At 40.6% G+C, this 21,530-nt stretch overlaps 2 protein-coding genes and 1 long non-coding RNA gene across 4 annotated transcripts; 1 reads left to right on the forward strand and 2 right to left on the reverse strand.

The window, feature by feature from the left end:
* Positions 1 to 3: 3 nt before the first annotated feature.
* Positions 4 to 14,782, forward strand: LOC107983338 (uncharacterized). 2 transcript variants are annotated; one of them, XR_001730778.2, is made up of 3 exons: positions 4 to 162; positions 6,555 to 6,736; positions 7,123 to 14,782. It is a non-coding gene; the product is annotated as an uncharacterized LOC107983338 (long non-coding RNA). The 2 variants fall into 2 exon arrangements; XR_010007174.1 differs by having other exon boundaries at positions 26 to 162; positions 6,191 to 6,736.
* On the reverse strand, positions 4,069 to 11,806 carry LOC100562900 (trans-1,2-dihydrobenzene-1,2-diol dehydrogenase). Its single transcript, XM_003226197.4, has 7 exons — positions 11,615 to 11,806; positions 9,196 to 9,307; positions 7,746 to 7,909; positions 7,152 to 7,404; positions 6,567 to 6,691; positions 5,884 to 6,034; positions 4,069 to 5,468 (listed from the first exon to the last, which is right to left on the reverse strand). The coding sequence occupies exons 1-7, from the start codon at positions 11,804 to 11,806 to the stop codon at positions 5,359 to 5,361; spliced, it is 1,107 nt and encodes a 368-aa protein (XP_003226245.2). The 3' UTR covers positions 4,069 to 5,358.
* LOC100560929 (trans-1,2-dihydrobenzene-1,2-diol dehydrogenase) lies at positions 12,395 to 21,513 on the reverse strand. Its single transcript, XM_062984131.1, has 8 exons — positions 20,738 to 21,513; positions 19,480 to 19,715; positions 19,071 to 19,182; positions 18,567 to 18,730; positions 17,033 to 17,282; positions 15,891 to 16,015; positions 12,761 to 12,911; positions 12,395 to 12,642 (listed from the first exon to the last, which is right to left on the reverse strand). Exons 2-8 carry the CDS (start codon positions 19,570 to 19,572, stop codon positions 12,533 to 12,535), a joined length of 1,005 nt encoding a protein of 334 aa, XP_062840201.1. The 5' UTR covers positions 19,573 to 19,715; positions 20,738 to 21,513; the 3' UTR covers positions 12,395 to 12,532.
* Positions 21,514 to 21,530: the final 17 nt, after the last annotated feature.

Consider the following 21,530-nt stretch of genomic DNA (forward strand, 5'->3'; position numbering starts at 1 on the left):
AAAGCTTTACCCCCTCTTTTACAGCCACTATTGAGGCCTAGCTAGACTGAACGCTCCAACCTTGAAGACTTCAACTCCCAGAAGCCTTAGCTGGCTTACTCAATTGTTTGGAATTATGGGAACTGAAGTCCAAAAGCTTTTAGGACCAAACCATTGCCATAGGTACTGTATAATAATATCATTGTAATGTAATAGTGCTGGTATATTGTATCTAATATTAATAGCGTTGTAATATAATATATTGTATATACTACAACTTATGGTACAATGCACAGTAGAGTCTCACTTATGCAAGCTAAACAGGTGACAGAAACTTGGATAAGTGCATATCTTGGATAATAAGGAAGGATTAAGGAAAAGCCTATTAAACATCAAATTAGGTTATGATTTTACAAATTAAGCACCAAAACATCATGTTATACAACAAATTTGACAGAAAAAGTAGTTCAATACACAGTAATGTTATGTTGTAATTAGTGTATTTACGAATTTAGCACCAAAATATCACAACATATTGAAAATATTGACTACAAAAATGCCTTGGATAATCCAGAACCTTGGATAAGTGAGACTATACTGTGTTATATAATACTAATAGTATAATGTACTGGTAGTGTATTATATATATTGTGGTATAATAATATGGTACAATATAAGAATATGTTAATTGTATGTTATATATAATATTGCTAGTAATATTGCAGTATAATGTGTTACTGTTTTTGAAGTAGATGTGGATTTATTTTTGGGATTTGGTGGGGGGGGGGGGGGGTTGGTTATTTTTGCCTTTGTTCAGCTTCTCACCGCATTGAATGTTCACTGAAAACTGTGGTATCTCGCCCTGAGTCCCCTGGGGGGGATAGGGTGGGATATAAATAAAGTTGTTGTTGTTGTTGTTATTGCTGTGGCCCTATCAACACATGCAGTTTGAACCTGCATTATACAGGCAGTGTAGACTCATATAATGCAGTTTTTTTTAATTTATCGTGTCAGAAGCAAACAGAGTGTACAAGTTGTAATGTATGTGAAAACACAAAGCTAAAAAAAACACATCTTGGCATTGTACTAAAAGTGCTTTGACCAGTAGCTGACTACTTGGAGTGCCTTTGGTATTGCTGTAAAAAGGTCCTCCATTGTGTATGTGGCAGGGCTCAGACTGCATTGTAGTAGGTGGTTTGTGGTTTGCTCTTCTCTACACTCGCATGTCGTGGATTCCACTTTGTAGCCCCGTTTCTTAAAGTTGGCTCTGTATTTTGTGATGCGAGAGTGCAGTCTGTTCAGTGCCTTCCACTTCCAGTGCCTTTCTGTCTTCTGTGTGCCCAGGAGGGAGTCTCTCATCCGGCGTCAGCCACTGATTGAGGTTCCAGGTTTTAGCCTGCCACTTTTGGACTCTCGCTTGCTAAGGTGTTCCTGCAAGTATCTCTGTAGATCTTAGAAAACTGTTTCTTGATTTAAGGCATTGGCGTGCTGGCTGATACCCGAACAGGCGATGGGCTGGAGATCTCAATGCCTTGGTCCTTTCATTCCTGGCTGCTACTTCCCGGCGAATGTCAGGTGGTGCAATGCCAGCTAGACACTAGAATTTTTCCAGTGGTGTGGGGCCTAGACATCCTGTGATGATGCAGCATGTCTCATTAAGAGCCACATTCACTGTTTTAATGTGGTGAGATGTATTCCACACTGAGCATGCATATTCAGTAGCAGAGTAGCAAATGCAAGGGCAGATGTCTTCACTGTGTGTTGTTGTGATCCCCAGGTTGTGCCTGTTAGCTTTCATATTATTATCGAGACCGCGATTTAGCAGGGATCTGCCCTGTGAGGGAGATCCGACCGCTCCTCCGATGAGAGAACGAACCTTGGTGAGCCGTTAGGGAAGCAGAAAATAACCCGGAATATAAATTTACCTGAGACCGAAAGGAAAAGACTCTGCCAAGTTGAAGGAAAAACTGCCAAGGCATTTTATTAAAGCAATTCAGCTGAAAAGGACATCCGCCGCAATAGATCGCCATGCGAGATGTAACAATACATTGAAAATAAAGCCATTTTATACATTTCTAAGTTTGAAGTCTGCTTGAATCTCCCGCCCTGTCCCTCTGCCCAATCTGGCTTCTGATAGGTCGAGGGCGCCACACTAGGCGGGAGCTTGGTTCTCTGCCCCGCGCCTCGGCCAATGAGGAACAACCTTCGCCTCTGCCAGGGCCAATCAGGTTGGGGAAGGCGGGAGTCATCTAGACAATGGGTTCTGGTGAATGAATCATTTGGGGTTATCTTATGCAAAGTGATTACCCAAGGCTAGCGCCTTCCAAGATAATCTTAAGATTATTGCTGTTTTTGAATAGGGTCATTTGGGATGTCCAGGGTCCTTTACACAGTTCATGAACACCTTAAGGTGTGGCAGAGATGTCAGTTAATATTGACACTATGGGATTATGGTGGCAGGACCAGCGGGAAGTCTTCTTTTGGCTCCCCAGGGGTCCAGGATGGGATTGTGATCAACATTACCATATGAGACTTTATCACCCCAGGGACTGCTCTGATCTAGGGGGGGTCAATCTCTGGCTATGGGCCATGCAGATGCAACATAGATTAAATCTTTATGGTGACAGTTTACCTTCTTATATGTGTGAAGCCCAGGATCTAGGGTGAGGGAAGGCAGGAATTTCCGGGGTCAGCTAGAGTTCAGGCTATGCCTTCATTGATTAAAATATACTAGGGAATATGGAAAATCATATCTTATCAATTTCCACCCAAAATTACCGAAAAAAGCACTAAATATTAACATTTATAGCTTATTTTCCATTCCTGCGCTAATAGCGCAAAGCGGGAGGCGATTTTGGCAAGGAACGCAGTTTGACAATCAGCTGATGATCAGAGAAGAAATGGTCAAAAATTACCTCTGTTGGTTGTATTTTAAAGATTAGACTATTTTAGACATAAATATGAATTGGGGTGATTCTTGGTGCAAAATTGAGTGAGTTATGAATGGAAATGCATGCTGGGGGTGAGCAATTCAGCCATATTGCGGTTTTTCTGAGAACAGGGAGGAAATTCAGATTCCCTCCAGTTTAAAAAAAAACAGGTTTTTCTGTAATATAATATATATATAAGGGAAATATATGAGTTTGGGGGTCTTCCAGGGAACCCACAGACCAAGTTACATTTGGCTAAACAGTTAATAAAGAATTGATTCCAATATTTCATAAACATATAAGCATACAATTCATGAAAAGTCCATAAGCAGCTCAGCTTGATTTCTGTCCTTGGGAGTCCAGCAAGAGTATATGAGTGAGGAATCCTGTTCATTCATAAAAATGAATGAATGAACCGAAGAAGTCCGTTCAGGAGTCCTTGCCATTATGGGGATCGCAGCTGGTCCTTGAAGAAACTACATTTCTCTCCCAGGTAATGGCAGCCCCCTACCAGTAGCCCTGGGAGAAACTTGTGTCCCCGAAAAGGCATCCTGCCAGCCGCGGGAGCTGAGAAGCGGCGCGGGGCTGCAATTGGAACCGGCTTTTTTGACAGTCAGCTGTTTCGAAGTTTTAGAATGGACCAATCCAGGCGCTGTTGGTTGTCCCGGGACCAGGAGTCTTAAAAAGTGTTAAATATAAAAGATAGGCATGCTTGGAATATTTTTGAGAAAGTTATGGGTCAAATTGTTCCGTCCCCTATGTTACTCAATGGCAGGGAGAGCGCGGAAGGCTTCCCGCCAGGGTTGGAACAGCGGCTGGGTTAGTGGAAGAAAGGAGAGAGGTTTTCCGTGCAGGAGACAGAGAAAGGGATACAAAGTAACCACTGGAGAGAGTTTCAAGATAAAAGGGGATACTTTTATTGGGGGATTAGTTACAATGTTAGGGTTGGGGGGGGAGAGTGATAAAAGAAACCAATAATAATTCGTTGTGGTCCGCGCACTCTCCCGCTCCGTTGGTGATCCGGATCTGTGGAACTCCCCGCAGCAGGCCAGATGAATTTAAAAGCGGGGGTCTCCGCTATCAATATGATGTTTATTTTAGAGCCTACCTTTTGCTTGCTAGTCAAGCAGTGCAGTTGAATTGTGTTTAATAATAATAATTTTATTTCTTACCCGCCTCTCCTCATGGCTCGAGGCAGGTTACAAAACAATATGGCAGTGTAGAAGACCGGTATAGGACAGGCATGAGTAAATTTTGGAGTTGAAGTCCAAAATACCTGGAGGGGCGAAGTTTTTCCAGGCCTGATCTACACCGTAGAATAAAAGTTTGATACAGCTTTTTATTTCTTGATATTTATTTATTTTAATTCATTCAAATATACATACATTGCAAGTGTTTGTTGCATACAGTGCAATACCTTCATCTATTAATCTTTCATAATCATTTCTCAGACAATATATTTTCAATAAGGGGTCACAGTCTTCTATTTGAATAGTACATATAAAGATATTATAAGTTCCAAATTAATATCAGTTTTCTCCTTGCCTTCAATCTATTAGCTTCCTCTATGTACATTTTAAAATTAATTTTACATTGAGATATTGGATCATTAAAGTTTGATACAGTTTCAACTGCTGTAGCACCATGGGAGTTGTAGTTTTAAAAGTCTTTAGTCTTCCCTGCCAATGACTGCTGGTGCCTCACCAAACTGAGGGCAAAATCCCAGGATTCCATGGCAGTTAAAGTGATGTCAAACTGCATTAAATCTACAGTGTAGGTACGCTCGGTGTAAATACACTCAATCGTCATTAATATTCAGTCGCTCAGTCAGAGAAGTCGCCAGTTAAAACATAAGTGTGAGAAAAAGGCGTAAAATACGCACTAAAAACCATTAAAAACACAACAAATTGTGGTAGGAAGGCAATGTTAGCTTTACTTTATTTTACAGTTTGCTGTCCAGGGGTGAGAATTTCCATATTTCTTCAATTCTGAGTTGCCACTGATTGCAAAAAGCACAGTAATTACAGTACCACTAACAGAAATATATAACACTTATGATGCTAATGACGCCATCACACAAGAGTTTGGATCCACTTTAAATCCACTTTAGGGAGGGGGCTTTAAACAGCTCAGCCAGACAGGTCCTGGGTCTCACTGAACTACAAACCCCAGAATTCTGCAGGAGACAGAAACCGGATTTAAAGTGGATCTAAGCTCTAGTCAAGAGGCATCCAGTCACACCTTGCTTTTTGAAATGTTTATGTGGGGGAAATGCAGCTTAGAATTGAAGAAATACAATATATTACAAACAGAAAGCTGCTTGGAACTTATTTGCAAATTCCAAACTGTGTAATCAACTCTTGCAATTTGACTAATTGACCCCCATGTTCACGGCACTGGGAATAATCTTGGGATAAGAGAGAGCATAGAGAGCAAACTCCAGCATGGATCAGGAACAGTCTTGAGGATAGGATACTCCCAGCTGCCTCCGGGCTTCATCCAGGATGGAATGAATAAGCTCACTGTCTGCATGAGACATGACAGGGCTCTCCTTCAGGCCTAAGAGAAGTAAAAGAAAGAAACAAGAAAAGGTCAAGCTGTCTGCTTTGTTCACATCCATCTGCACAACACAATTGGGGTGCATCTACACCAGGCATGGGCAAATTTTGGCACACTGGGCATTTTGGACTCCAACTCCTAAGTACATGGTGGGCTGGAGTTTGCCCATGTCTGATCTATACTGTAGAAATAATGCAGTTAAAAACCATTTTAACTGCCATGACTCAATGCTATGGAATCCTGAGAGTTGTAGTTTTACAAGGTTTTTAACCTTTTCTACCAAAGAGTGCTGGTGCATCAGCGGACTACAAATGCCTTGATTCCATAATACTGAGCCATGGCAGTTAAAGTGGTATCAAACCGCATTAATTCTACAGTGAAGAATTCTACCCATGGATACAGTTTGGGCTCTTACCTTTCAGAAGACATTGCCTGACATGCTCTGCCTCGTAGCGTAGACCTGTGCTGCCATTAAAGTTCAGTTTTTGGGATGGAGAGGGAAGAGGGAACTCTTCCTTCTGCCCATTGATGACCAACTTCTGTGGGCACCAGAAATCTGTTGGAATCTGTATATTAAAATTATTATTATTAAATAACAATATTTGTATTTTTTCTCTTGAAGAGACTTAGAGCAGGACCCAGTTTCAAAGCTGTAGCAATTTAAAATCAGTTGATCTTTTTGAAATACCCAGTATATTTACATTTTTATTCTATCTTTCCAGGGGACCAAAGAAAATCCTCTAAAATGTCATTTTAAAAAAAGAAGCCACAATGAAAACCAATGAGGCAACAAGACAGTAAAAATCTTCAGCCCTTGTAGAAATCATCATCGTAAATGTCATGTGGTTTAATAAGAAAAGTTGAAGAGATATATCAAGTGGTTTAATAAGGAAAGTTGAAAAGAAGAAAGCCATCAAAAGGAAGCTGTGGGTTTGGATATGTTTAAGAGATCTAGAGATCTTGGTAACCACATTCCAAGCTGTTTAATGTTGCCTTAGGGCAATATCTTGAATTCTTGTCCAATATCTTGAATTCTTGTCTTGTCTCTAAACAACAAATTACTCTTCAACCCCTTGGTTCCTGCAGTTTAGGACTTACTTCAATTAATCCATTGGTGCCACTAATGGTTACTCGATTCGGCAGTCGGTTCGCCATGCTGTAGGTGAGGACAGCCTGTCGTTGGCCTGAATAGTTCAGGATGATTGATGCCATTTTATCTACTTCTGGAGGGGGAAAATAAACACATTCAACTGTCCATGTCTTTCAAGGTAAGCATTCACCAACTTTTTGAGTGCAGGAATTATGCTGACTTATTCAAGATAGACTGGGGTTCACTGCTAAATTTCTGAATGATTCTACCTACATGAATAAATGTTACAGAACTTAAAGTGAACCTTGTGTTAATCTCTTTTCAGCTGCTTGGGCCCCATCTACATTGCCATATAATGCAATTTGAAATTCCATTATATGGTCAGTGTAGATTCATATAATGCAGTTAAACTGCATTATACGAGTCTACACTGTTGCATGTAATGCAATTTTGATTCTAAATTGTAAAACAAGAGTAATCACTGTCTGACATTTTGACTAGATCAAAAGGAAACTTCAGTGTGAATCCAGTAAATCACAATGGACTCTCATCTGCTCTATACAGGTCTAATGATATACTCAGCAAGCACTAACCTGTGTCATGCAAGAATCCTGTGGCCACAATGGATTGTGGCTTCTCTCCATTGAAGACCATACAAGCCAAATGGACACAGTAGATGCCGATATCCAGCAAGGCACCACCCCCAAGCTCCTTTTCCACACACCTGGGGACTGAGAGCAGAGGTATACCAAATTCAACATGTAATACCACCACGTCTCCCACCACACTTTGCCTCAGCAGGGAACGGATTTTCTCCGAAGCTGGGAAAAAACGGGTCCAGAAAGCCTGATGGAGAAAATGAAGAAATTAGTCTGAGACAACCTCAAGCTATGTGATTTTTCTAGGTCTATTTCTTGTACCTTTTCCAAGTCTACAGTGTCCAGTACAATAGACTCTACATAAAGAAACAGTCGATGCTACCCAAAGGAGATCATTGGCCTTTTCTGCTGCAGCACCACAAACCATGCTAAGCAAGATGGTGCTCCATCATAGGTGGACCCACCATTTATGTATAGCTTGGAAAAATGAGGATTGTAGACTACAACAGCCAGCGTATCCTAGCCAGCGTGACTATCCAAGTCAGTTGGAAGACCATGAGAACTGTCTTGCAAAGGTTCTCTGCTTACCTCCATAAAGAAAACGTTCTTTTCCCGAGCTGCCTGCACCATTGCCTTGACCTCAGCAGTATTCATGCCCAGTGGTTTCTCACAAAGCACATTTTTCCCAGCCTGGATGAAGAGGAGGGTGACTGGAAGGTGATAAGGGTGTATCACTCCCACATATACCACATCTGTGAAAATAAAGGAAGCTAAGAAATCTCTCAAGCTGAGCTTTGCCATAAAGAAACATTCAGCCCATCTTTCTGTCCTAAAAGCGGTGAATGAGAAAGGGAAAGGAAAGATCTTCAGAGGCCTCTTTCACCTTCTATTACTCCCCTTGAGCTTCTTTCACTTCTGCTGATAAGTTCCAGCAAGACCTTGGAAGTAAATAAAACAATTTATTGTAATTGATTTATTTCTTGCAATAACAAAGAGGCAGGTTTATTATACAGTAGACTCTTAGTAAAGCAACATCCATGAGGATAAATGCTGGATACCAGATAAATGTATATTCTGGTTCCTTGAGAGTGGCTATTAAAAACAGATCTAATAGTATATCATATTATAAACTCTATTGACTGGCATTCATACTGAAATACAGTAATTAAAAGCAAATAAAGAGAAATAAATGCAAACCTAATCTAGTAGTTTTACTATATTATAAAAATAGCTTTCATTGAAAGCATTTCTTTGATATTTATTTATTTATTATTTATTATTTATTTCCGATATTTCTACCCCGCCCTTCTCCCCTAGGGGACTCAGGGCGGCTTACACAGCTGGCAGGATCACTACCAGTTTATCATAATACAATAAAATAATAAAACAGTTAAAATAGTTAAAAACATAATAAAATACAATATATAAAAGATTTAACACAGTGCAACGCCAAATATATATGCCAATCATCCATCAGACCTTGTACAAGAGCCTTAATCCAATCAATTTTTCTGCCAGTTGCTTGAAAATTCCAATTATTTGAGGGCCCTTCCACACATCCCTATATGCCAGAATATCAAGGCAGAAAATCCCACAATATCTGCTTTGAATTGGGCTATCTGAGTCCACACTGCCATATGTTCCAGTTCAAAGCAGATAATATGGGGTTTTATTCAGCTGTGTGGAAGGGGCCTGAGAGTCTACTGTGCTGCTATTGTACTATCATGGGGAATAACTTCACCATTTTAGCAATGTAGTTATAACTGGCACATAATGTAATTATGGCAGTTTGATTCCACTTTAACTGTCATTTTATGGACTCCTGGGAGTTCTAGTTTATAGAGTGTTATTTAAAATCCTCAGCCAGAGAGTTCCAAACTACAAACCCCAGGATTTAGAAGGAGGCAAAGACAAATCTCTCTCTGGCAAGAAAATGACCATTATAGGGTTGCCTTAGGGTCTCCATAATTGAACAACAATCACAACAACAATCCTTTCTCTTTTCAAGAGCCCCTGGGTTTTGATATAGTATGCTAACCAACATCTGGATCCTCAGCCAGTTCTTTATAGGAACCATATGCCTTGGGGATGCTGTGATTCTTGGCATATTCCTGAGCCCGGCTGAGGTCTCGAGAAGCAATTGCCACCACCTGGAAGTAATAGGGGCCAGGGAAAGGTTAAATTAAATAGTTTGGGATAGATTTACCGGAAGGAAAATCTTCATCACACTTGTTCAAACCCTCCAGCATTTATTGGTTGATTTAAATACCCCTTTTGATATCCAGTTGATCCGTTTAAAAGAGCCAGCATGGGATATTGATTATAGTGTAGGACTATGACTATGGGAGACCAGGGTTGCTCCACCACAGAAACCCACTGGGTGACCTTGAACAAGTGACAGTCTCTCAGTTTTAGAGAAGACAAAGGCAAGCCCCTTCTGAATAAATCTTGCCAAGAAAACCCTGTGATAAGCTTGCTTTAGGGGTGCCATACACTGGAAATCACCGGAAGGCACACACACAAAAAATAATCTGAAAATTATGGTAGGGACAACCCCAATTAGTCCTCCATATGCCCAATTTTCAACTGCTTTTTATCACATCCTATGGTGCATCTACACTGGAGAATTAATGCAGTTTGACTCCACTTTAACTGCCATGGCTGAATGTTATGGAACCATGGGAGCTATAGTTTTACAAGGTCTGTGCCAATGTGTCAGTGTCTCACCGAACTTCAAATCCCATGATTCCATTGCATTGAGCTATGGCAGTTAAAGTGCGGTCAAACAGCATTAATTCTATAGTGTAGACCAGGGGTCCTCAAACTTTTTAAGCCGAGGGCCAGTCCACAATCCTTCAGACTGTTGGGGGGCCGGATTATCATTAGAAAAAAATACAAACAAATTCCGATGCACACGGCACATGTCTTATTTGTAGTGCAAAAACAACAACAAGAAGAAGAACAACGAAAGAATACAATATTTAAAAATAAAAACAATTTTAACCAACATACATTTATCAGGATTTCAATGGGAAGTGTGGTCCTGCTTCTGGCCAATGAGATAGTCAAGTTAATTAGGGTTGTTGTTGTTGTTGTTGTTGTTGTGTGCCTTCAAGTCATTTCAGACTTTGGGTGAGCCTAAGTCTAACATTTATTTATTATTTATTTACTGCATTTATTTACTACATTTGTATCACACCCTTCTCACCCCAAAGGGGACTCAGAATGGCTTACAAATTATATGTACATACAATTTATTATATTATTAGCATAGCACAATATTAGCATTATATATTACTATATTGAACTATACCACTATACTGTAATATTATTAGTAATATTATAAGTAATATAGAATATATAATTAATATTATTATATGGTATTATTATTAGTGTTATATATTATTACAATATTATTATCAATATTATATGTATATACAATATATTATATTATAAAACTGAGGGCGGGGGCCAGGTAAATGACCTCGGAGGGCCGCATCCGGCCCCCGGGCCTTAGTTTGGGGACCCCTGGTGTAGACACATAATTGGGTGGAGGACTTGAACATTGTTAATGTCCTTACCCCAATTAACCTAGTTTTGGAGGTTGACGAACCATTATAAATTTGGATTTTTTAAATCACTTCCTTGATCACAGCATTTATTTTTAATATGGAAAAGTCTCCCAACAATCTGCTTGAAGATGGAGAGGGCAGGTTTCATTCAGATAGTTAATTCATTCAGCACAGCAAATCCTTTTCTGCCTACCTACCGAGCACATGCTCTAAAACTAGACTTTGGAGTAAAACTGCGCATGCCCATCATGTGTGCACGTTCAGTAGCTACCAGAGGTAATTCCTGCCAGTAAATTTGCCAGTTGCGCAGACTGAGATTTGCAGAGCTTCAACCCTGGTTTTAATCCCACCTCCACCAAGAAAATCTTCAGAGTGACTATGGAAAAGTCACACTCTCTCAACCTCAGAGGAAGGCAATGACGAACCTCTTAAACAAATAATGGCAAGAAAATACTGTGATAAGGTTGCATGCCTCGGAAAGCCACACAACAAATATTAAATCTTTAATGTCCAAAAGAGACACAGAAAGCAAATCCCATTTCAAACTTATAGAAACTGCTTGGGGAATCACCCCACTACCCCACTTTTCAGCAATCTAGGCACAATACTTTAAAGACTAGCCTGGACTAACCCAAGAGGAATCTGCACTAGAGAATTAACAGAGTTTGATACCACTTTAAGTGCCATGGGTCAATGCTATGGAGTCATGTGCATTTTAATTTTACAAGGTCTTTAGCCTTCTCTGGTAAAGATTGAAATTCCAAGTAGCACTGGCGGTTAAAGTGGACTTAAACTGCATTAATTCTACAGTGTAGACACACCTTTATTTGCAGCAAGGATCTTCATCAGCTCACACGGCATATTTCTAATCTATGTATACACTACCTTGTGATCCTCTGGTGGCAAGGTTTTCAGGGCCACGAGAAAATCATGGCTGATTTTCCCAGCAGAGCAGATCCCCCAGCGAGCGGGGCCCATGGTGGCAAATGGGGAGGAAAACCAAAGGAACAGAGCCAGCGGCTGAAGGAGTGAGAAATTTAAGCCTGAATACCTTGAACTATGACCTGGGCTGGGCATCTGGCCAGTTAGTCACAAAGGGCCTAATTGGGTGGGAGGGGAGAAGAGAGGCAGCACAAAACTATTGCAATGGGAAAGTTGTGAACCGCTTTTTCCTTACATTGTATAATAGCTGTTTGTCCTGTTTTCCAAAACAGTCAGCATTGGATTGCTGTGAGTTTTCGGACTTGTATGGCCATGTTCTAGAAGAGATATACTAAGAAAAGGTCAAACGCTTATGATTAATGTTTGCCAGAATACATTAAGTCATGCAGCTGATATTGCTAAAAGTAATTTTTGTGTGATTTTATTTGTGGCAAGTTTCAAAATCGTGACTATGGCCCCTTCTACACTGCCATATAATCCAGATACAAACCAGATTATCTGCTTCGAACTAGATTATATGAGTCTACACTGACATATAATCCATTTCAAAGCAGATAATCAGGATTTTATTTGGCAGTGTAGATCCAGCCTCATTTGCAATCATGAATATGAAGCGGTAACTCTAGATGAAAGTTGATTTGTTTATATTTATGATCACTACTAGCCATTTTGAATACAAAAAAATTACAGGTGAATAATTCACAATTAAACTGAAGGCACACATAAACAACAACAAACTTCTCTTTTATTGACAGTGATTTCTTCCATACTTGTAGGAATGGAGTTTTCAATGAGAATAACTTTGAAGGTCTTCACTTGCCATTCTGTTGCTTTCTCTTAAAAGGCCAAGTGAAGGATAGATCAGGGGTGGTCTTGTGGATAGGACACCCCTATTTGCCTCCGGACTTCATCCAGGATGGAGTGGACCAGTTCACTGTCAGCATGAGACATAATGGGACTCTCCTTCAGACCTGAAAGGCAAAGAAAAGCAGAGGGAGAAGAAAGGACCAGGAGAAGAGCTGAGAGTATCTGCCATGTACAACTTTAGCTGTATCCATCACTGACTCCAGGAGGATCTGAGAGTTTTACCTTGAAGAAGGCATTGTCGGACGTGCTCTGCTTCATAGCGTAGGCCAGTGCTGTTGGGGTAGTTCAGCTTCTGGGATGGCAAAGGGAGAGGAAACTCTTCCATTTGGCCATTGACAGCCAGCTGGGTTGGGCACCAGAAAGTACTTGGAAACTTCAGGATGGAAAAAGAAACACAGGGAAATGTAAGAGGCTCAAATCACTACAACAGAAGCTAAGAGTTGACGAAAAGAATGGAAAGACTGCATGTAGGAACCTGGATGAATAGATGAGCATTATTTGTGTATTCCATTTTTTAGTTTTTTATTGGAAACCTAGAATACTATGCAGTATCAAAACCTTATGCACCACGTAAAAGATAGAATCTGTGTCCTGTATTAACTATATAAATAATGATATGCCTAAAATGATAATGCTATCTTATCATGTGGGAATGGTGCCGAACAGAGACCCCCCTTTTTGCACAAAAAGATGATTTATAATAAGGTTCACATATAAATATGTGAAACCAAGGTAGACCAGTAAAATAAGTTGGGATCCAAGTAGCATGAGACAAAGTGACCTTTGGCTTGGCCAAAACTCTAACGACCCAGCTATTGTCTGAGCTGGCAGAAGAAAACATGAATCTCTGTACATCTGGGTTGATCTAATCATCTCTAGGGTAGCAGGAGAAAAAAACAGAAAAACAAGTGTTGTGACTTTATAATGTTGCAACTATTTCAAACCTAAAATTGTTTCATCTATCTGCTTACATGTCATTTCTCTCTCTCTCAACATCTCCACTAACACCGCCCCCCCCCAGCCATGTTGTAGCCAAATCTTTAGCAAAAATTTATCTTTTCTCCCTTTCACTATTGCTTGTATTATTTTATATATCTCTTTTCTGATTCTGGGGTTAGGGATTCCCTCTTCCCTCCCTTTGAGCCCCAAAGGCACTATCTCTCCCTCTCTACCCCCAGCACCCATTCTGGGCTGCACTAACCCTTGGGAAACTATAACTTACCCTCCACCCTGCTTTTTCTTTCAACCAGCTCCATGGGACGTTGGATTCACCTCAAAATTCTCCCCATGGAGTTCCTTCCATTTATTATTATTGTTATATTACTATTATTATTTCTTATTGCCCATATTACCTTTCCTGGCTGCAATGTCATTCCCCCATGTATGTATACATGACTTTCTTGGTGGGTGGGATGGGTTGATATGATTTCTTCTTTTATGAATGTATCCCTCATATGTCTCCCTTTCCCCATGTCCCCTATATGAACTATGAAATGTGAAGCGCCACCTTTGTGTGACCCCCAGCCTCAATCCCTGGAGAAATTAATCCCATAACAAAAAAGACTTAACCAGGAACTCTTTGCACGGACAATAACAATGGCATCGGAACAGGCCACCTGAAAGGCATCGGAACAGGCCACCTGAAAGGGAGTGCCCCCTTTGGTAATCCTGTCACATTCCAAAGGGGGGACCAACTGGCGTTCGGAAAGCTGAGGTTGCCCCCACAGTTTTCCTCTTTGTCTTCACAACTGACCGAAACTGCTGTCAAGATCTTGTCCATCTGTATCCATATTCAATCTTTAGAAAAACTAGATCCTGACAGCCACATCAGACCCAAAATGTATATTCTCATTGCTGGAAATAATACCAGGCTGTCTGGAGGACCCCCAGAGTAATCGACAGCCATCAGGCACACTTTAGTCATCTTGATTCATTCATAATCCGCTCTCCAGTCCATTGTTTATGGCTTAGACCCCCCCCCCCCTTGCTCCTGATTGGCTGAGAGGCTGAAGCGGGGCTGGCTCTCTGATTGGGTGAGGTGTTCGCGCCTCTCCTCCAGCTGATGAAGACAACCAATCAACAAGAAGCCAGCTGAAGGGGCGGGAGCAGGAAATTAAAACCTGACTGCCCCATTTCTTTGCTATAAAGTGTACTGTATTCTGTTGTATGTCATGTCTTCTTGACGAATAATTGCAGTTGACATCCTTTCCAGCTAGATCTCATTAAACATCTCGGTGGTTCTTTCTTCGGCCTATGATGAGATTTATTTGGGAACTGGGAAATTCTGATTCTAGTGGCTCTTTCTTGCCAAGGTAATGAACCCTTTTGGGGGTCTCCAGTCTCTCTCCTATTGGATGAGGATCTCCAAATTCTAGCTCGATTTCAGGAATAGAGTTGGAAGAGACCACATGGACCAGCTAATCCAACCCCCTGTTAGGCAAGAAAAGCACAAAGTATCCCTGACAGATGGCCATCCAGCCTCTGTTTAAAAGCCTCCAAGGAAGGAGCTTCCGCCACACTCCGAGGCAGAGAGCAACTGTTGAACAGCTCATACAGTGAGGAAGTTCTTTCTAATGTTCAGGAGGAATCTCCTTTCCTTTTAATTTGAACCCATTACTCCGAGTCCTAGTTTCCAGGACAGCAGAAAACAATCCTACTCCCCCTTCCTTATGACACCCTTTCATATATTTATACATGGCTATCATGTCTCCTCTTAACCTTCTCTTCTGCAGGCTAAACATACCCAGTTCTTTAAGATGCTCCTCATAGGGCATGGTTGTCAGACCTTTGATCATTTTAGTTGCTTTCCTCTAGACACCTTTCAGCTTGTCAATATCTCTTTTGAACTGTGGTGCCCAGAAGTAATTAATAAAGATGTTGAACAGAACTGGGCCCAGGACCAAACCCAGAACTGGGCCCAGGACCACTTGTAGTCACTTCTTTCCAGGATGATGAGGAACCATTGATGAGCACCCTTTGGGTTTGGTGGCTAACCTAAGGGTCTAAGACTGAATCCAATCCTTTTAGACTCCCAATTTGGCCCTCACATGTGCTTAATTTCATATGCCACCAAAAGGTTAAAAATTCTTAATTGGTTTTTTTAAAAACTTTTTTATTGATTTAGAAAGGGAAATATACCTCTGGGATGTTCTGCTCACAACACGTAAATAATTTTCTGGGCTTTGGTATTACATTTTTTTTTTCTTTGAAGAAGGGTCATAATTTATTACTATGCTGCAGAAAATAAGTTTTTCTTGGGTTGGCCCTCAAAAGGAGAAAACAAATGAATTCAATATATCCACCTTTTCTCCAAGATCACATTATAATCTCTTCTCCATTGCCAAGGATTTACCTCAATTATTCCATTGGTCCCGCAAATGCTCGCCCGATTCGGTAGGTTGGCCCTCCTGGTGTATGTGAGGACAGCCTGACATTGACCGGAGTAGTTTAAGATGATTGATGCTGTGTGATCCACTCCTGTGGGATGGACCAATATCAATGACAAAGCTTAGACATCTGGACTACAATTTCCAGAATTCTCTAACAGCTAGGATGACTAGAGTCCGAAAAAGTTACTCTCCCAATGACTGTTCAGTTGTGGCTGTGTCCATAGTTTTTGGCTGTATCATCTTTTTACCTCCATGCTCCCTTGATGTTGACCCATAGCAGACATATCGCCCTCCTTTATACCTCCAGGCCTTTAAAAGATACCTTGTAGGAGTTGTAGTGAGATCACTTTCCCCCCAGGTATTGAAATACAGTAAAAGCTCTAGAGATCACCTACTAGGAATTGCAGGAGCTCTATTTTGTAACACATCACATATTAAGTACAGACCCTCCATTAATGGACAACAACAAAAAAAAAGGGGGGGGAAACAAGAGAATAGCTAACACGAAAACCTAGATTTGACATTATATAGTGAGCCCTTAGAACCTGCCATGGACACTGAAATCCCATCATATACAATGTTATAGTAAAATGATATCTTTAATACTATTTTACTATGCAATGCCAAGGATTTCTAAGTTTTGTTTTGAATATCTTGAATGGCAAAATCCATGGATACAAAATCCATTGATATGGAAGGCCAAATATATTAACAATTCAGAATAATAATATTAAATTGAGAATTTGTGCATTAGATGCAAAAATGTTTTGATTGTTTGTGGAGGTGGAAGTGGTCAGCAATGGTACCTCCAAGGTCTCTGAGGGGTAAATACAGTCCTCTAGTCTTCTACGCATTCCCACCTTGCTTTAGAGTTATACCAGGTATAGGCAAACTTGAGCCCTCCAGGTGTTTTGGACTTCAACTCCCACAATTCCTAACAGCCTACCAGCTGTTAGGAATTGTGGGAGTTGAAGTCCAAAACACCTGGAGGGCTGGAGTTTTCCCACACCTGAGCTATACACTGTCTTGAGGGATGTAGGAGAAAATAGAACATGGTGCACTCTGATCTGTTTGATTTTGCCTGGAAATGCAACTAAAGGCCAACCTGTTTCATACAGGAACCCTGAAGCCACAATGGATTCCGGCTTCTCTCTGTTGAAAACCATACAGGCCAACTGGACGCAGTAGAGGCCCACAGCTAGAAGCGCGCCTCCCCCAAGCTCTTTCTGCGCTCCCCACGGAACACTTGGTAGGCTTCCAATTTCAGCATGCAACACCACCACGTCCCCAATGGCTCTTTGCTTCAGCAAGGAATGCATCTTCTCTGAAGCAGGGAAGAAACGGGTCCAGAAAGCCTGGGACAAGTTGAGAAAATTAGTCCAGAAATCACTGAGCTCTCTATGTGTGTGTCCCCCACTAAGATCTAGTGTACCATGACAATTTACAGTAGGACATGTGCTCCTAGATGCATCACTAGGAAAGCAATTTATGGTCATGCACAACATTTTTCACTACCTATATTTTCTAAAGGAGCCCCGGTGGCGAAGTGCGTTAAAGCATGAGCTGGAGACCGAAAGGTCCCTGGTTCAAACTCCGGGAGCGGTGTGAGCGGCCGCTGTTAGCTCCAGCTCCTGCCAACCTAGCAGTTCGAAAACATGCCAATGTGAGTAGATCAATAGGTACCGCTCCGGTGGGAAGGTAACAGTGCTCCATGCAGTCATGCCGGCCACATGACCTTGGAGGTGTCTACGGACAACGCCGGCTCTTCGGCTTAGAAATGGAGATGAGCATCAACCCCCAAAGTCAGACATGACTAGACTTAACATCAGGGGAAACCTTTACCTTTACCTTATATTTTCTAAATATTAGGCTCCTATTGAAGGAGAAGTGCTGATACAAGAAAAAGAAAGTAGCCCTTTCCCAAATGAACAATACTACAAAACAACTGCTGGGAACCAAGGAAAGAATGTCACTCTTATGTACTCTGAGAGGTCTGACTGGTCACTGCTAGCCTAGAAAAACAAGGTTCTTCATAAGCAAGTCGGGTCTTGATGTGCATGCTTTCTGGGTTGTCCACATCTTCCAGGAATCTAGATGCTCTTGGTATGAAATATTTCAAGCACAGCAGAAATGTTAGGAATTTTGTACACATACTAAGCACCCCGAAATCCAAATTGGTCTACATGAGTGGCTGAGATAATGACACATTTGCTTTTTGATGGTTCAATGTGCACAAACTTTGTATCATGTACAGAAATATTAACAATATTGTATATTAAACCTTTGGGCTATATGAGTAAGGCATATCTGAAACATAAATTGATTTTTGTGTTTAGACTTGGGTCTCATCTCCAAGATATCTCATTGTGGTATGTATATGGCAAATACAGGCATTCCAAAATATGAAAAAAATACAAAATAAGGAATACTTCTGGTCCTAAGAATTTCTGATAAGAGGTGCTCTATCTGTATATGATGAACCCGTTAAAGCAACTCAATATGAATAGTCTACTTCAGTTTTAGCAATGTATCCCAAGTTCATGTCTCGTTTATCATTGGGCACAACCAGAGGGCACAGGTTATAAGAATGCTCCACATGGATTCCACTTGATGCCACAAGGGACAATCTTGGCTCTTACCTCCATTAGGAAGACATTCTTTTCTTGAGCTGCCTTCACCATTGTCTTGACTTCTGCAGCATTCATGCCAAATGGCTTTTCACAGAGCACATTTTTTCCAGCTTCAATGAAAAGGAGGGTGGCTGAAAGATGGTATGGAGGTATCACCCCTATATATATCACATCTGTAAAAAGGTCAGAAGTATGAGTGACTTAAATGTTTCCTTGTGCCTTCAAGTGGACTCCTATTTGTGGCAACCTTCTCTGATAAGGACTAATGGTTATGTGCCATCAACACCTTGATGCAGTGTATTACAAGTAGGCAGGAGAGGACATCTCTAGGGTGGAATACTCTGCATTGCACCTGATTTATATTGCTGGAGTGGATAGCCTGTTATACACAACTCCCTGGCATCAGTTTTTGAAAAGAGAAGGATTGTTTGTTTCCTTGGGATGTTTTAGCCCAGCAGAATCCTTTGTTTCATTAGATGAGACTAGTGTGTTCAGGAGAGCATGGACATTTACCAATGCTAGAATCATGAGCCAATTCTTCGTAAGAACCATAAGCCTTTGGAATATCATGCATCTTGGCAAATTCCTGAGCCCGGTGGAGATCATGAGATGCAACAGCCACCACCTACAGAACAAGAAAACCAGTTAAACAAGCTCCCCTCTCCCAGCCTCTTACCATTTCCATCCTGACCACTATCTTCTTTTTCAATTGATAGCATATAATTTTAGGAATTTGTTGTAAAAATGGAGAATGCTAGCAAGACTGGAAATTTCAGTTGGTACAAAGACCATTTAGCATGGTTCCCACAGAGAACACCCCACCAAAAAACATTTGCCAGGATTTACATACAAATCTATCTCCGTGGGAAGTTTCCTTTAGCCATATATCCATTTTTCATCCAAACACACCCAACAATCCTACCTTATGGTCTTCTGCAGGAAGTGTCCTCAGGGCCTCTAAGAAATCATGGCTGATCTTTCCAGCAGAGCAAATGCCCCAGCGAGTGGCCCCCATAACACAGGTAAACAGAGCAAGCACCCGGCACCGGTTTCTGTATAGCTATCTATTCCAAGGAAATCTCCACAATCTTTATTTGAACTCTGTACTCTGCCTACAGGCAGCTATGAGGGAGTGGAACCAGCAAGGAGTAGCAAAGCCTGGCAAGGAAAAGAAAAGTTAGGAAAAGGCTACAAGCATGAGGATCACAAAAACTTCGTAAAACAATGTAGGCTGGTTTTTGGTTTTTTTAGGAATTTGATACTCTAAGTCAAATAGTGACAGCAGGTTTGCTCCATCTGTAGTTTTGTTTGTACAACTTTTTTCAAAGTTTTATTTTGCAATATTCTGCTGAGTATTATTTCTTTGGGAAGTAAAAAGCAAACAGGAAGAAAGAAATGCAAGTTTTCTAGTAAAGTTTCAAACAACTTTAATTCACTGATATGAAACACAAAAAGCTGTTGCAAAGCACTAAAAAAAACTGCACTGGGATATACCAGTATCTGCAACAAATACCAAATTTGTGAAAGAATATGGTGTGGTACGGCATTTTTATTGTACTTTTAATACAGTTCTACAGTTCTACAAAATATTTTTAAAATATCTGCAGTGTTGGAAAAAGTTTTTCCATTGCAGGCAGGATGTAAACGATTTTAGCAGAAGTTGTTAACTAGAAACGAACTTCGCTGATTAAATAATTTAAAGGAGTTTACATAATTAACCCACTGGCAGAGCAACCCTCTTGTTCCCTTCACGTCAGAGCTGCACTCCTTCCTAACTTTTTTTTGGCTTACACAATATTTTCATAATAAAAGTGCCTTTGATTAGCTTTTCAGGTTCAGAAGTACCATATGAATTACAGCTAGGTAGTTGCTTTTTGAATGATATCCCAGAAACTCTCAAAAGTTAGGATAGCAGGGATTCTGGAAATTGTCTCTTATTAAAAAAGTAACTTTCTGAAGTCTTGCTTGTTATGTTAGTTGGCTTGGGGTTTGTGGTTTTGATCAATTTGATGAATTTGTAGTTCCACTGACCTACAATGCAGCATAAATAGCTCTGTTCTTAAACATCAGACACTCCAACAGATAAAAGAAAACTTAGCAATTCTTCCAGTATCAAGACTTTGTTTGGAAAAGCTTATTAATGCAATTATGCACATTGTTTCCTGAGTGATAAAACTTACCTGGATATAAGCAGCATTGAAATAAAAAGGGGCTGGCAGCCTGTTAAATCATTGCAAACCGATTTTCAATCACATGGTTATGTAACACTGTTATTCTTAGGAGGGGTGGGGAGATGTAGCAATTGTGCAACTGAATTCAGCAGCTTGGTTGTTGTGCAACTCTTTCATTGTTATGATGTGTGCTGATGCATAATGGGAGCTCTCATTTCACAAGAGTATTTGCTCAGGATCCAGTTGTGTGTTGTTCAATAACATCATTGTTTATCATCTACACATTGCAACCTCTGATGTAGGATCTCAACCAGGGCATGTATCTGACATCAGAATTCATTGAGTCTTTCAGAAACGCTCTCCAAGATCAACTTTCTGGAGAACTGTGAGAATATATTCCTTTTCCTCGAAGGCCAATTCATTATTAAGGCAAATAACAACATTAACGACTAGAATTAGAATAAACTCTTGCTGGTTAGTCCCAGTTAGAGTAGACCTATCCTACAAGCTTTCACATTCCCTCTGAGCTGAGTAAAATGGGTAAAAATGTACTTCCTTCCTAGCAACAGTAGGTTATTTTGAGATATTAACTATTATTAACCACCTCCATTGATTATTTTGAGGCGGTGTGCTCCTGAAGGTGCCATTAAGATCCATTAGCTTTACAAAAAAAACTGGCTCCCAATCAAAATGAGAATTAGAATTTATTTATAAATATGGATTTTTTTAAATCCTTCTGTGATTCCCAATATTGTTTCCAACTGTGCTTCAGATCCAACTGTTTCAATCTCTCCCATCTGTT

The sequence above is a fragment of the Anolis carolinensis genome, chromosome 6, assembly GCF_035594765.1.
Source record: "Anolis carolinensis isolate JA03-04 chromosome 6, rAnoCar3.1.pri, whole genome shotgun sequence".
Taxonomy (NCBI): Eukaryota; Metazoa; Chordata; class Lepidosauria; order Squamata; family Dactyloidae; genus Anolis; species Anolis carolinensis.